Source organism: Capricornis sumatraensis, chromosome 2 (assembly GCF_032405125.1).
Source record: "Capricornis sumatraensis isolate serow.1 chromosome 2, serow.2, whole genome shotgun sequence".
Taxonomy (NCBI): domain Eukaryota; kingdom Metazoa; phylum Chordata; class Mammalia; order Artiodactyla; family Bovidae; genus Capricornis; species Capricornis sumatraensis.
The window spans coordinates 134,997,847-135,010,033 of record NC_091070.1 but is presented as its reverse complement, the minus strand read 5'-3'; the positions used below and the strand labels follow the sequence as shown (position 1 = coordinate 135,010,033).

At 47.2% G+C, this 12,187-nt stretch overlaps 1 protein-coding gene across 2 annotated transcripts; it reads left to right on the top strand.

Annotated features, from left to right (window-relative positions):
• Positions 1–1,948: 1,948 nt before the first annotated feature.
• LOC138074013 (glutathione S-transferase Mu 1) lies at positions 1,949–11,421 on the top strand. 2 transcript variants are annotated; one of them, XM_068965995.1, is made up of 8 exons: positions 1,949–2,040; positions 2,460–2,535; positions 2,963–3,027; positions 3,327–3,408; positions 3,508–3,608; positions 4,726–4,821; positions 4,909–5,019; positions 10,886–11,421. In XM_068965995.1, the coding sequence occupies exons 1-8, from the start codon at positions 2,005–2,007 to the stop codon at positions 10,973–10,975; spliced, it is 657 nt and encodes a 218-aa protein (XP_068822096.1). In that variant the 5' UTR covers positions 1,949–2,004; the 3' UTR covers positions 10,976–11,421. The 2 variants fall into 2 exon arrangements, with proteins under 2 accessions (XP_068822096.1, XP_068822097.1); XM_068965996.1 differs by lacking the exon at positions 4,909–5,019.
• Positions 11,422–12,187: the final 766 nt, after the last annotated feature.

The window sequence follows — 12,187 nt, the reverse complement described above, 5'->3', positions numbered from 1 at the left end:
GATTTTGAACACTTAAAAATCTCTTCTGTATTTTAAAATCTCTCCTTGTATTTCCTAGCTGAGTTGCAGCCTTTAGTACCCAGAATTTTCTTTTTCTTAGTGCTGCTCTGTGACAGAATTTCAATGATTTTTGTAAATAAATGACTGACTGACTGAATACTAGCATAACAATATCTGATCTACATATTTTAACCGTTATTATTCTGTTTAGTGTTTTTAAGAAAGTCATTTTCTCAGTGGAATCCGGTCGTGTGTCTTTTCCAAGCTCAAGATGTGTGAAACTCAGAATGACAACCCCTTTATAACATGAAAAATGTAACTATAAAGAGAGGCAGCACTTTTGCGTGGCCAGAGCCACTGTCGCCTCCCTTTGGGCAAAACGACGAGGGAATCTGCCTTTTCCTGTTTGCCTCCTGAGTCTGGACCCCGAGCTGAGCTCTGAGGACTGGCAGGGTGGGAATGGCTAGGGGCATCCACAGAGGGACTGAGCTCTGCTGGTCTCTGCTGATAACACTTTCCCTGCTCCCCAGCTTAGCAGAGATGTGTAGACTCTGAGTCTGTGATTTAACATGGATTAGAGAAAGTCTGTCTTCTTCAAACCCCCACTCCATACTTTATCTTGGTGGTCTGAAACCTTTATTCAATACTGGGACCTTTCTATCCTTAAAAAGTGTTAGCCAATTTTAAACGGACTTTCCTGTAGAGTTCCAAGCTTGCCTTTTAACTTCTGAAATCGATTTGTTTTCAAAAGGTCTTATCGTCTCTTTTTGTGTATCCATTACTTTGTAGTGTACTTTAAACAAGGGAAAAGGAAATACAGGCCAACCTTGTCTTATTCTCGTAATTTTGAAATAGCCTTCAATCTTCAAAGAGGAGAGTTGGCAGGTGGGACATTGTTTTTGAGGAGGCTGTATCACAGAGTGACATGAAAGGACACCTGAGCCACCCTCTCCTACACAAAACCACACCTGGGTCAAGATCAGGGCAGGAATCTGTGGACATGGACAGCCAGGCTGTGCTGGGCCCACTCTAACTGCAGTCCTGTGTGGTGTCCTCCAGGCTCCTTGCTGGCCACCCCTATCGGTCCCCCTCGCAGCAGGAGAGGCTCCTAGCTGCTCAAAAAACAGCTCTCCCTGCTTCATTCAGAGCCCTCTGTGACTACCACAGTCCAGGTCACTGACCCAGTCAAAATGAAGTACATCTAGCTGGTTGTCGGGTTATTTCTGGAGTTGCACCTGGATATCTTCTTTGCTGGACCTGCTTCTGTATTTGGATTCATTATTTAGGCCATAAATCTACTTGATTAATTTACATTTGATGATTATCACTCTTAGCTACACGACTGAAGGGATGAGTCCCCTCTAGTCCCGGAAACGAAAAGCATTGACAAACTTCTTCCTGCACCTTGTGGGTGTTTCTTGTATCCCATTAATAGTCTGTTCTAGAAGATATGCTGCCGTCAGGGATTGTAAAGAGTCGGGGGAGCGTGAGGATTACTTGGAGTACTGATCTTCCTGTGCCAGCGGCTCATTTAGAGTTTCGATTTGAGGGGCACCCACTCTTAGACTTAACTTGGCAGTTAAGAGCTTCCCAGAGCCCAAGGGAACTTGGTAACCCGGGAGCAAGTCTCAATGATCGTGGGAGGGCAGGGGAGGTGGAAGATTCGTGCTGTCGTTAGGATTCAGGCTTGTTTCCCGAGCGCAGTACCAACTTCCCCGATTTAGCTGAAATCGGACTGCCCTCAGCGTCCTGGTGCCCAGAGCTCGGCTCCCGAGTTTTGAGGCTGGAGGGGGAAATGGACTACTTCGACTGACCGGGGCGCAGATGCCTCGTTGAAGAGTCCCGGGTGCCCCTAGTGCCAGGAAGCTTTGGGGATTGGGCAATAATTGGGAGCGGGACAAAGAGACGCAATGGGGCGTGGCCTCACTCAGACCACACCCAGGCACCGGATAAACATCCAAATCAACGGTGCCGAGCTAGAAACCCGATCCACAGACTCTGGCTATGGCGATGACCCTGGGTTACTGGGACCTCCGCGGGGTGAGCGGGGGTCCGCTAGGGCGGGTGGGATGGAGGCGGGCGGGGATATGCTGCGCAGTTGGGGACCAGTAAGCCAGAAATGTTTTCTGCTCGCTGCAGCTTAGCCCCTTCGCACCGCCGCCTCCTTCCCAGGGGTGTGTGTGTGTGTGTGTGTGTGTGTGTGTGTGTGTGTGTGTGTGTGTGTGTGTGGGCGCTCAGAAGTGGGTGGATGGGGGAGAGGGCTGGGAGTATGGGAGTGACTGGAACGGTGAAAGTTTTGCAGTCAAGACCTCTTCCCAGGGGTGTGTGTGTGTGTGTGTGTGTGGGCGCTCAGAAGTGGGTGGATGGGGGAGAGGGCTGGGAGTATGGGAGTGACTGGAACGGTGAAAGTTTTGCAGTCAAGACCTGACGTCTGCCCTGTGTCCTGGCATCTTTCTCAGCTAGCCCACGCCATCCGCCTGCTCCTGGAGTACACAGACTCAAACTATGAGGAAAAGAAGTACACGATGGGGGACGGTAATGGCATCCTTGTCATGTCCTGGCTTCTGCTCAACTCATGCTGGTTTGGTGCCAAGCATCCCATGTCCTGACCCCTGTTGTTCATGTCTAACGCCTTCCACCAGCCGGAGCAGGGACCTGCCCCTTCCCGAACGCTTTAGGGTGCAGCTGGCCTCCAAGGAAGGATATGAGTCCACAGCTGGGTCCTGTATCAGCCATTGGCACAGGCTCCCCTTAGTGATTACCTAAATCCTTTGTAAGGATTACTCATGTAGTTTCAGGAAATTCCTGTTTGTTTTTTCCCTCAAAGCTCCATGTGAGATTAGTGGTTCAGATTTCAGATCCACCAGTTCAGGGGAGTCTTGCCCCTGACTCCTTGGTAGGTCCCCCGGGAAGGAGGGTTGGATTTGTGGGAGATTGTTTCACTGCATCTTCTTTTTCTCAGCTCCTGACTATGACAGAAGCCAGTGGCTGAATGAAAAATTCAAGCTGGGCCTGGACTTCCCCAATGTAGGTGCCGGGGTGGGGTGCTGGGAGGGGGAGTGGACAGTGTCTCCATCCATCTCCTTTCCTGGCTTAGAGGTTTCAGGAACAGGTGCCTTCTGCTCTTGTCTCTCAGCTTCCTGGTTCTCTCCTCTGCCCTTCAGTGATGCTCTGTCCCAGCTCATCCCTCCATTTTATAGCATGTTATTTAGTGCCCACCATGGGACAGGCTCTGTGAGTGCCAGGTTTCATCTCTGCCCTTGCTCAAGGGAGCAGATGCAGGGGAGCCTGGTGGCCCACCTGACCTGGCTTTGTTGTTCTTCCAGTTGCCCTACTTAATTGATGGAGCTCACAAGCTCACCCAGAGCAAGGCCATCCTTCGCTACATTGCTCGCAAGCACAACATGTGTGAGTGGGGCTGGGGTTGGGGGCAGGGATAAAGGTGGCCATGCCCTGGGCTGGGCTGGGAGGGGATACTGAGGGTGACTCTCTGTTGTGTGGGTACAGGTGGGGAGACAGAGGAGGAGAAGATTCGCGTGGATGTATTGGAGAACCAGGCTACGGACACTGTTAATGACTTTATTATGCTCTGCTACAACTCTGAATTTGTGAGTCTCCTCCTGCTGATCTGGGATGGATGTGCTTTAAAAGGAGACTAGCTTAGTTTATCCCTTCTACAAAGATCATTTTGTAATTTGATCTCCTTGGAGCTACTGAGCTGGTTTATATGGAGTTCTCTGAGTGATTCTCATAACTCTAATTCAGCATATAGAAGCTCTGACTCAGTTCCCCCCAATCTAAGGATAGAATCTAGACTCCCCAAGGTGGAAATTCAGTTCCTAGACAGGATATTTACCTTGTTAGCCCAATGCCTCCTCTTCAGCATGTCAGGCATAAACCCATTGTGCCTGGTGGGCAGGGCTTGGTCTACTCCACATGGGGTCAGGATCTGTTAAAGTCCTGACTTTGTGAGTCCACGCCTACTGAGTTGGGCAGGGTCCCATCTACACTGGTCCTTTTGCCATTTAAACTCCTTAGAGCTACTGATTCACCAAGCTAGTCCCTACAGAGTTCCGAGAGTGACCCTTAGAACTCCCAGTGCATGAAATGCAAGCTTGGACTCAGTTCCCATCAGTCTTAGGGTAGAGTCCAGCCTCCCAGGGTAGAAATTCAGATCCTAGATAGGTGTTTACGAGTTCAACCAGTGCCTCCTCCTTGGCATCTCAGGAATCAGGACATGTGTCCAGTGGGCAGCCCAGGGTCAGACTTTATTCATTTCCTTCCTTCCTTTCAGCTTCCAATTCTTTCCAACTGTCCAGAAACTGTCCAGGCATCCACACCATTCTGTCTCCCACACTGGAACAAAGGACTTCTTTCCTAGTTGTTTTAGTGTTGATCAGCCTGAGGTTTGAGGCCTGACCTCTACCAAGTCTCACAGCACTGCTGGTCTGACCCCGGGCAGGTGTCTGGAGCTGACTGGTAGGTGACAGGGTCAGGGACAGTGTGGTTTTGCCCTTTGCCTTCCCATCGCCTCTCACAGATGGGAGGTGGTACCCATAGGAGTCTGATGAACACAGGTGGGTTGAATAGCAGCTGGGTACCAACCCAGGTTCAGTCGGGGGACATGGCTGGTCACCTGGCAGCTGAGATCAGACACAGCCCCAGGAGGCCTGTTCTGCCAGGGAGTCTGTTTCTGAGGTCAGTGATGGCTGTTTTGTGTCTCAGGAGAAACTAAAGCCTCAATACTTGAAGGAGATCCCTGGAAAGATGAAGCTCTACTCAGAGTTTCTGGGGAGGAGGCCTTGGTTTGCAGGGGACAAGGTAAGTGGGATGGCTTTAGGGGAGGGAGAGCTGTCATTTTCCTGAGGTTCAGAGTATGGTGCGCATTCATGCTTTGTCTTTCTGCAGCTCACCTTTGTGGATTTCCTGGTTTATGACGTTCTTGACATTCACCGCATATTTGAGCCCAAGTGCCTGGATGCATTCCCAAACCTGAAAGACTTCATCTCTCGTTTTGAGGTATTCTCCTGATCCTCCTACTGTTAATACATCTCTTTCCTCTACACTCGTCTCCCTGCAGCTTTCCTAATTGGAACGAAACCAAGTATACCTAGCATTTATTGAGAACTTGGTTTATGACAGGTTTTCTGCTCAGGGCTTTACATACATTGTGTCAGATTTGATCTTTGCCTTATTTCTACAAGATAAAGAAGTATCACCTCCATCTAAAAGACAAGGAATAAGCCAAAAGGATATGTAATTTCTGATGGTCACAGAACCAGTGCAGGCTGTGCTGGGCTCCCGGTCAGAGTGTCTGGATTCTATGGGGAGCAGCCAGTGGCTCTCCGTTTCCTGTGTGGAAGAGAGAAGCTCAGGTCCTTTTGTTGTCTGGGCTCAGAGTTCTGGAGAGTGTGGAGGAAGCAGAAATCTCAGGAGTTTGGATGTGGCTGGCATTAGTTGAGTTGAGACACAGTAAGAGTGATGTTAGGTATCAAAGACATAATGTTTTTTCCTGATCACCCAAGGGCCCTGTGGCTTATTGGCTCCCTCTCTGGGGTTGTACTGAGATTTCCAAGAATGTAATTGGTTCTGGGATTTTCTTCCATAGGTAGGTGCCTTCTTGGGAAGATTTTATCTTGTCTCTCTAGTAGGCAGTTTCCTTCCCTCTCTTTCCTTCTTCCAGTTACTCATAATTCTGCTCAGAGACGGGATGATCCATTCATTTTAAGTCACATTCACTGATCTGACCCTGTCTTCTGTATGAGGCACTGTGTGAGGCACAGGAGGGATACAGAAGTCACAGAATCCTGGAGTCCTAACTCTGGGGCTCAGTGCAGCTGGAGAACTTCAGGAACCCTGAAGCTGTGTGGTGTGGGTGGAGCCCCCTTGGTTCTGGAGGAGCACAGCCTGACCTCACCTCCCAGCTCATCGTCACCCTCAGTCAACTATTGATAATTGGAGAGCAACAAAGAATTGAGATGAGTGCCTGGGAAGGAAGACGGGGACAGATGTGGACTGCAGTGTGTGGCTTGTAGGGCCCTGGGCTGTGGGGAACAGTCAGCCCTAGGTCTGGGACTCCTGGGAACTCTGGGGCACTGTCTGTCTTGAGAAGATGGTGCACAGGTGTATCTGAGTGTCTCACTGCCTGGGTAGCTGTAGCAGGACTGGGGATGAGGTAGGTCAGGGCCCAGTAAGAGTAGGCTCAGGTCCCAGGCCAGGAGTTGGATTCTGTCCTTTAAGTGGAATAATTAGAGCCTGGTCTTGCTGCTTCTCACCCTCCTATTGCCTTTCTTCTGGGTTTTGCTGAGTCACTGGGTGAGATCTGGTCTCTTCTGCAAGCTGCTCATGTACTTTCTGAGGCTCTTTGTTGTGCTACGGGTCCCTCTGTGGGCAAAGCCTGGAGTCTCCCTCTGCGAAAGAACCAAGTTTGTGTGCAGGGGGAAAGACAAGCCCTCCTGTAGGGAAATGGGGGAAGGGAGTGCTTTGCCAAGAGCACAGAGTTGAAGACAGAGCCAGGCTGAGTTCCACGCTATCACTTATTAGCGGCTTGAATGTGAGGAAGGTGCTTAACCTCTGTGATCCCATTTCCCCCCAGATAAGGACACACTAGAACCACTCTTAGGCTACTTCTGTGGAGGTTCTCGGTTCAGTTTAGTTCAGTTCATTCGCTCAGTCGTGTCCAACCCTTTGAGACCCCATGAATTGTAGCACACCAAGCCTCCCTGCCCATCACCAACTCCCGGAGTTCACTCAGACTCACGTCCATCGAGTCGGTGATGCCATCCAGCCATCTCATCCTCAGTCGTCCCCTTCTGCTCCTGCCCCCAATCCCTCCCAGCATCAGAGTCTTTTCCAATGAGTCAACTCTTCACATGAGGTGGCCAAAGTACTGGAGTTTCAGCTTTAGCTTCATTCCTTCCAAAGAAATCCCAGGGCTGATCTCCTTCAGAATGGACTGGTTGGATCTCCTTGCAGTCCAAGGGACTCTCAAGAGTCTTCTCCAACACCACAGTTCAAAAGCATCAATTCTTTGGTGCTCAGCCTTCTTCACAGTCCAACTCTCACATCCATATATGACCACTGAGAAAACCATAGCCTTGACTAGACAGACCTTAGTCAGCAAAGTAATGTCTCTGCTTTTGAATATGCTATCTAGGTTGGTCATAACTTTACTTCCAAGGAGTAAGCGTCTTTTAATTTCATGGCTGCAATCATCATCTGCAGTGATTTTGGAGCCCCCCAAAATAAAGTCTGACACTGTTTCCACTGTTTCCCCATCTATTTCCCATGAAGTGATGGGACCGGATCTTCGTTTTCTGAATGTTGAGCTTTAAGCCAACTTTTTCACTCTCCTCTTTCACTTTCATCTAGAGGCTCTTTAGTTCCTCTTCACTTTCTGCCATAAGGGTGGTGTCATCTGCATATCTAAGGTTATTGATATTTCTCCCGGCAATCTTGATTCCAGCTTGTGTTTCCTCCAGCCCAGTGTTTCTCATGATGTACTCTGTATATAAATTAAATAAGCAGGGTGACAATATACAACCTTGAGGCACTCCTTTTCCTATTTGGAACCAGTCTGTTGTTTCATGGCCAGTTCTAACTGTTGCTTCCTGACCTGCATACAGATTTCTCAAGAGGCAGGTCAGGTGGTCTGGTATTCCCATCTCTCAGAATTTTCCACAGTTTATTGTTATCCACACAGTCAAAGGCTTTGGTATAGTCAATAAAGCAGAAATAGATGTTTTTCTGGAACTCTCTTTCTTTTTCCATGATCCAGTGGATGTTGGCAATTTGATCTCTGGTTCCTCTGCCTTTTCTAAGACCAACTTGAACATTAGGAAGTTCACAGTTCATGTATTGTTGAAGCCTAGTGGAGAATTTTGAGCATTACTTTACTAACATGTGAGATGAGTGCAATTGTTCAGTAGTTTGAGCATTCTTTGGCATTGCCTTTCTTTGGGATTGAAATGAAAACTGACCTTGTCCAGTCCTGTGGCCACTGCTGAGTTTTCCAAATTTGCTGGCATATTGAGTGCAGCACTTTCACAGCATCATCTTTCAGGATTTGAAACAGCTCCACTGGAATTCCATCACCTCCACTAGCTTTGTTCATAGTGATGCTTTCTAAGGCCCACTTGACTTCACATTCCAGGATGTCTGGCTCTAGATGAGTGATTACACCATCATGATTATCCGGGTCGTGAAGATCTTTTTTGTACAGTTCTTCTGTGTATTCTTGCTACCTCTTCTTAATATCTTCTGCTTCTGTTAGGTCCATACCATTTCTGTCCTTTATCGAGCCCATCTTTGCATGAAATGTTCTCTTGGTATCTCTAATTTTCTTGAAGAGATCTCTAGTCTTTCCCATTCTGTTCTTTTCCTCTATTTCTTTGCATTGATCCCTGAAGAAGGCTTTCTTATCTCTTCTTGCTATTCTTTGGACCTCTGCATTCAGATGCTTATATCTTTCCTTTTCTCCTTTGCTTTTTGCTTCTCTTCTTTTCACAGCTATTTGTAAGGCCTCCCCAGAAAGCCATTTTGCTTTTTTGCACTTCTTTTCCATGGGGATGGTCTTGATCCCTGTCTCCTGTACAATGTCACGAACCTCATTCTATAGTTCATCAGGCACTCTATCTATCAGATCTAGGCCCTTAAATCTATTTCTCACTTCCACTGTATAATCATAAGGGATTTGATTTAGGTCATACCTGAATGGTCTAGTGGTTTTCCCTACTTTCTTCAATTTAAGTCTGAATTTGGCAATAAGGAGTTCATGATCTGAGCCACAGTCAGCTCCTGGTCTTGTTTTTGTTGACTGTATAGAGCTTCTCCATCTTTGGCTGCAAAGAATATAATCAGTCTGATTTCGGTGTTGACCATCTGGTGATGTCCATGTAGAGTCTTCTCTTGCATTGTTGGAAGAGGGTGTTTTCTATGACCAGTGCATTTTCTTGGCAAAACTCTATTAGTCTTTGCCCTGCTTCATTCCTCATTCCAAGGCCAAATTTGCCTGTTACTCCAGGTGTTTCTTGACTTCCTACTTTTGCATTCCAGTCCCCTATAATGAAAAGGACATCTTTTTGGGGTGTTAGTTCTACAAGGTCTTGTAGGTCTTCATAGAACCGTTCAACTTCAGCTTCTTCAGCATTACTGGTTCGGGCATAGACTTGGATTACCGTGATATTGAATGGTTTGCCTTGGAAACGAACAGAGATCATTCTGTCATTTTTGAGATTGCATCCAAGTACTGCATTTCAGACTCTTTTGTTGACCACGATGGCTACTCCATTTCTTCTGAGGGATTCCTGCCCACAGCAGTAGATATAATGGTCATCTGAGTTAAACTCACCCATTCCAGTCCATTTTAGTTTGCTGATTCCTAGAATGTCGACGTTCACTCTTGCCATCTCTTGTTTGACCACTTCCAATTTGCCTTGATTCATGGATCTGACATTCCAGGTTCCTATGCAATATTGCTCTTTACAGCATCGGACCTTGGTTCTATCACCAGTCACATCCACAGCGGGGTATTGTTTTTGCTTTGGTTCCATCCCTTCATTCTTTCTGGAGTTATTTCTCCACTGATCTCCAGTAGCATATTGGGCACATACTGACCTGGGAAGTTCCTCGTTCAGTATCCAATTATTTTGCCTTTTCATACTGTTCATGGGGTTCTGAAGGCAAGAATGCTAAAGTGGTTTTCCATTCCCTTCTCCAGTGGACCAGTCATCACATATACCTCAGAATTCCTGTGGTTCTCCAGCTGCACTGAGCCCCAGAGAATGGGCACCAGGACTGGGTGACTTCTGCATCCCCTCTGGGCCTGATACAGTGACTCATACAGGGGAGAGGGTCAGATCAGTGAATGTAACTTAAAATAAATGTATGATCCTGTCTCTGAGACAGAATCATGAGTAACTGGAAGAAGTAAAGAGAGGGAAGGAAATTGCCCACTATAAAGACTTCAAGATACAATCCTCCCTGATGTATTGAGGGTTTGGATCTAGATGCCCACAATACAGTGAAGCAAGTCACATAGCTTTTTTGGTTTCTCAGGGCATGTAAAAGTTGTTTATAGTATACTGTAGCCTGTAAAATGTGCAATAGTATTATACCTAAAATATATATATATATTTATCTTAATTTAAATATAAGATATTTAAATATAAGATATTTATTTATTGCTGGGCATTACTTCTCTGGCAGTCCAGTGGTTAGGACTCCATGCTTTCACTGCCAGGGGCCTGGATTTGATTCGTGCTCTGGAATCTTAAGATCCCACATGCTGCACATCTCGGCCAAACAAACAAACAAACAGACCTGAAACTTTCTTGCCAAAAAATGCTGAGACTTTCATCTGAGTCTTAAAGGAGTTTGATTTTTTTGCCACAGTAACATCAAAGATCACTGATCATAGATCGACATAACAAACATAATCATAATGAAAAAGTAGAAATATTGGGAAAATCACCAAAGATGACACAGAGACAGAAAGTGAGCAAGTGTGGTTGGAAAAATGGCATCAGTTGACTTGCTCAGTGATGGTTGACACAAGGCTTCAGGTTGTGAAATACACAAAACGTGTGAATCAGAGTAATTTGAAGTGGACTGGAATGAAGGATGGCTGTGTATTCTCATCTCTGGGTATATACAGCAGCTAACACAGCCTGTTCTCCATGTGTGGCAGGTCTTAGTAAGATACCACGTTAGTCACAGGAAACTGAGGAGGTAACTTATCAGAACTGGGGACCCTAGGAAGATTGTTTTTTGCTGATTGCTTCACTTCCACAAGGAAGGGTTGGCAGGGTTCCAACTCAAAGTCTGGAGTGGAACTGCGTGAGCCCCAGAGGGGCAGCAGACCTGACCTTCTTTCTCCCACCCTCAGGGCCTGAAGAGGATCTCTGCCTACATGAAGTCCAGCCGCTTCCTCCCACGCCCTGTGTATTCAAAGGTGGCCGTGTGGGGCAACAAGTAGTGCTCTGGACGGCACGAGATGGAGCGAGGAGCCAGTGCTGTGTGTGGAGAGCCGCTGAAGCTTCCTGCTCCCCAGAACCAGATGTTTTCTTTCCTCCTTCTTTCTTTCCATTTGTCACACTTAGGCCTTATTTGGCCCCAACTCTTTCCCAGCCCCATTCATCCAGGATCTTTAAGCTCTACAGCACCCCTCTCTTCTTCAGTGAAGTCACCCCCTGACGTTATGCTTTCTGCTCTAAAGCCAACCAGATCATCCTTCCTTTTCATGTTGCTGGTTTGTTTGTTGTTGGTGGTTTTTTTTCCCCTGCTATGAGTAGCCTGACCAGACCCTTGGCTTGGAGAGCTCAAGCCTGAGCCCCCAGCACTGCCCTGAAGACCAGGACAGGCCTAACGTGCAGGCCTTGCTCTCCCAGCATGGGCCCTGCCCAGCCCTGCCGATCACCAATAAAGCCTTAACCACACCTGCTATGTCTTATCTTTTTTCCTCCTGACCATCTGAATTGTCTAACTGGCCCTGCTGCTTCCTAGGAATGAAGTGGCGACGCTGGCAGTGTCTGGGTGCATGAGGATCCTGTCTGGTAGTAGGATGTTCTGAGACTTCTTGTTCCCATTTCTGAGGCCCTCAGAGCAGGAGTTCTCAGAGGGCTCCTTCTATTATCGAAGGGAGGCCTCTTGCTGAGCCTCCATCTCTCATCCATTCCTCCTCCTTATTAAGAGCTCAGGCGCCCTCTGTTGGCTGCTGCGCAGCTGTTATTCAGGACCTTCTTTCTGGGTTACTTCCTCATTTTCTTAGCTACCCACGAGGTAAATTTCTTCAGTCCTAGCATATCTGAAGATGTGTTGCTAGCGTACACTCAAGTAATGTTTTTGTTGGTTATACGATTCTGGTATAAGGACCTTCAGGCCTCTGATGCAATTAGACACAGCTAGAATTAAGCCTTGTTCGTGGGAAGGGTGATGCCAATCTCTCTTGAATATCTGATGGGTATATATATATTTTTTTAACTTAAGGCACTTGCTTTTCAGTTCTTGCCAATGTGAGGTATCCAAGTCCAGAGTCTGTATAGAGATCTTGGGGTTGTTGTGTTTTTACTTCACATCCTTCTATGAGTATACTAAGTTTCCTGGTCTCCTTTTTATCAGGCTCCATTCATCACTGCTTTGCATCCTCTGGAAGTAATTTCAAATCACACTGTCCAGTGGTCTGCTTAAG

What these genes read in the sequence shown, in the direction of transcription:
- LOC138074013 (XM_068965995.1), top strand. Translation starts at nt 2,005, where the DNA reads ATGGCGATGACCCTGGGTTACTGGGACCTCCGCGGG. An exon ending in GTTACTGGGACCTCCGCGGG is followed by an intron (nt 2,041 to 2,459) that starts GTGAGCGGGGGT and finishes CATCTTTCTCAG; the next exon opens with CTAGCCCACGCCATCCGCCT. An exon ending in ACTTCATCTCTCGTTTTGAG is followed by an intron (nt 5,020 to 10,885) that starts GTATTCTCCTGA and finishes TCCCACCCTCAG; the next exon opens with GGCCTGAAGAGGATCTCTGC.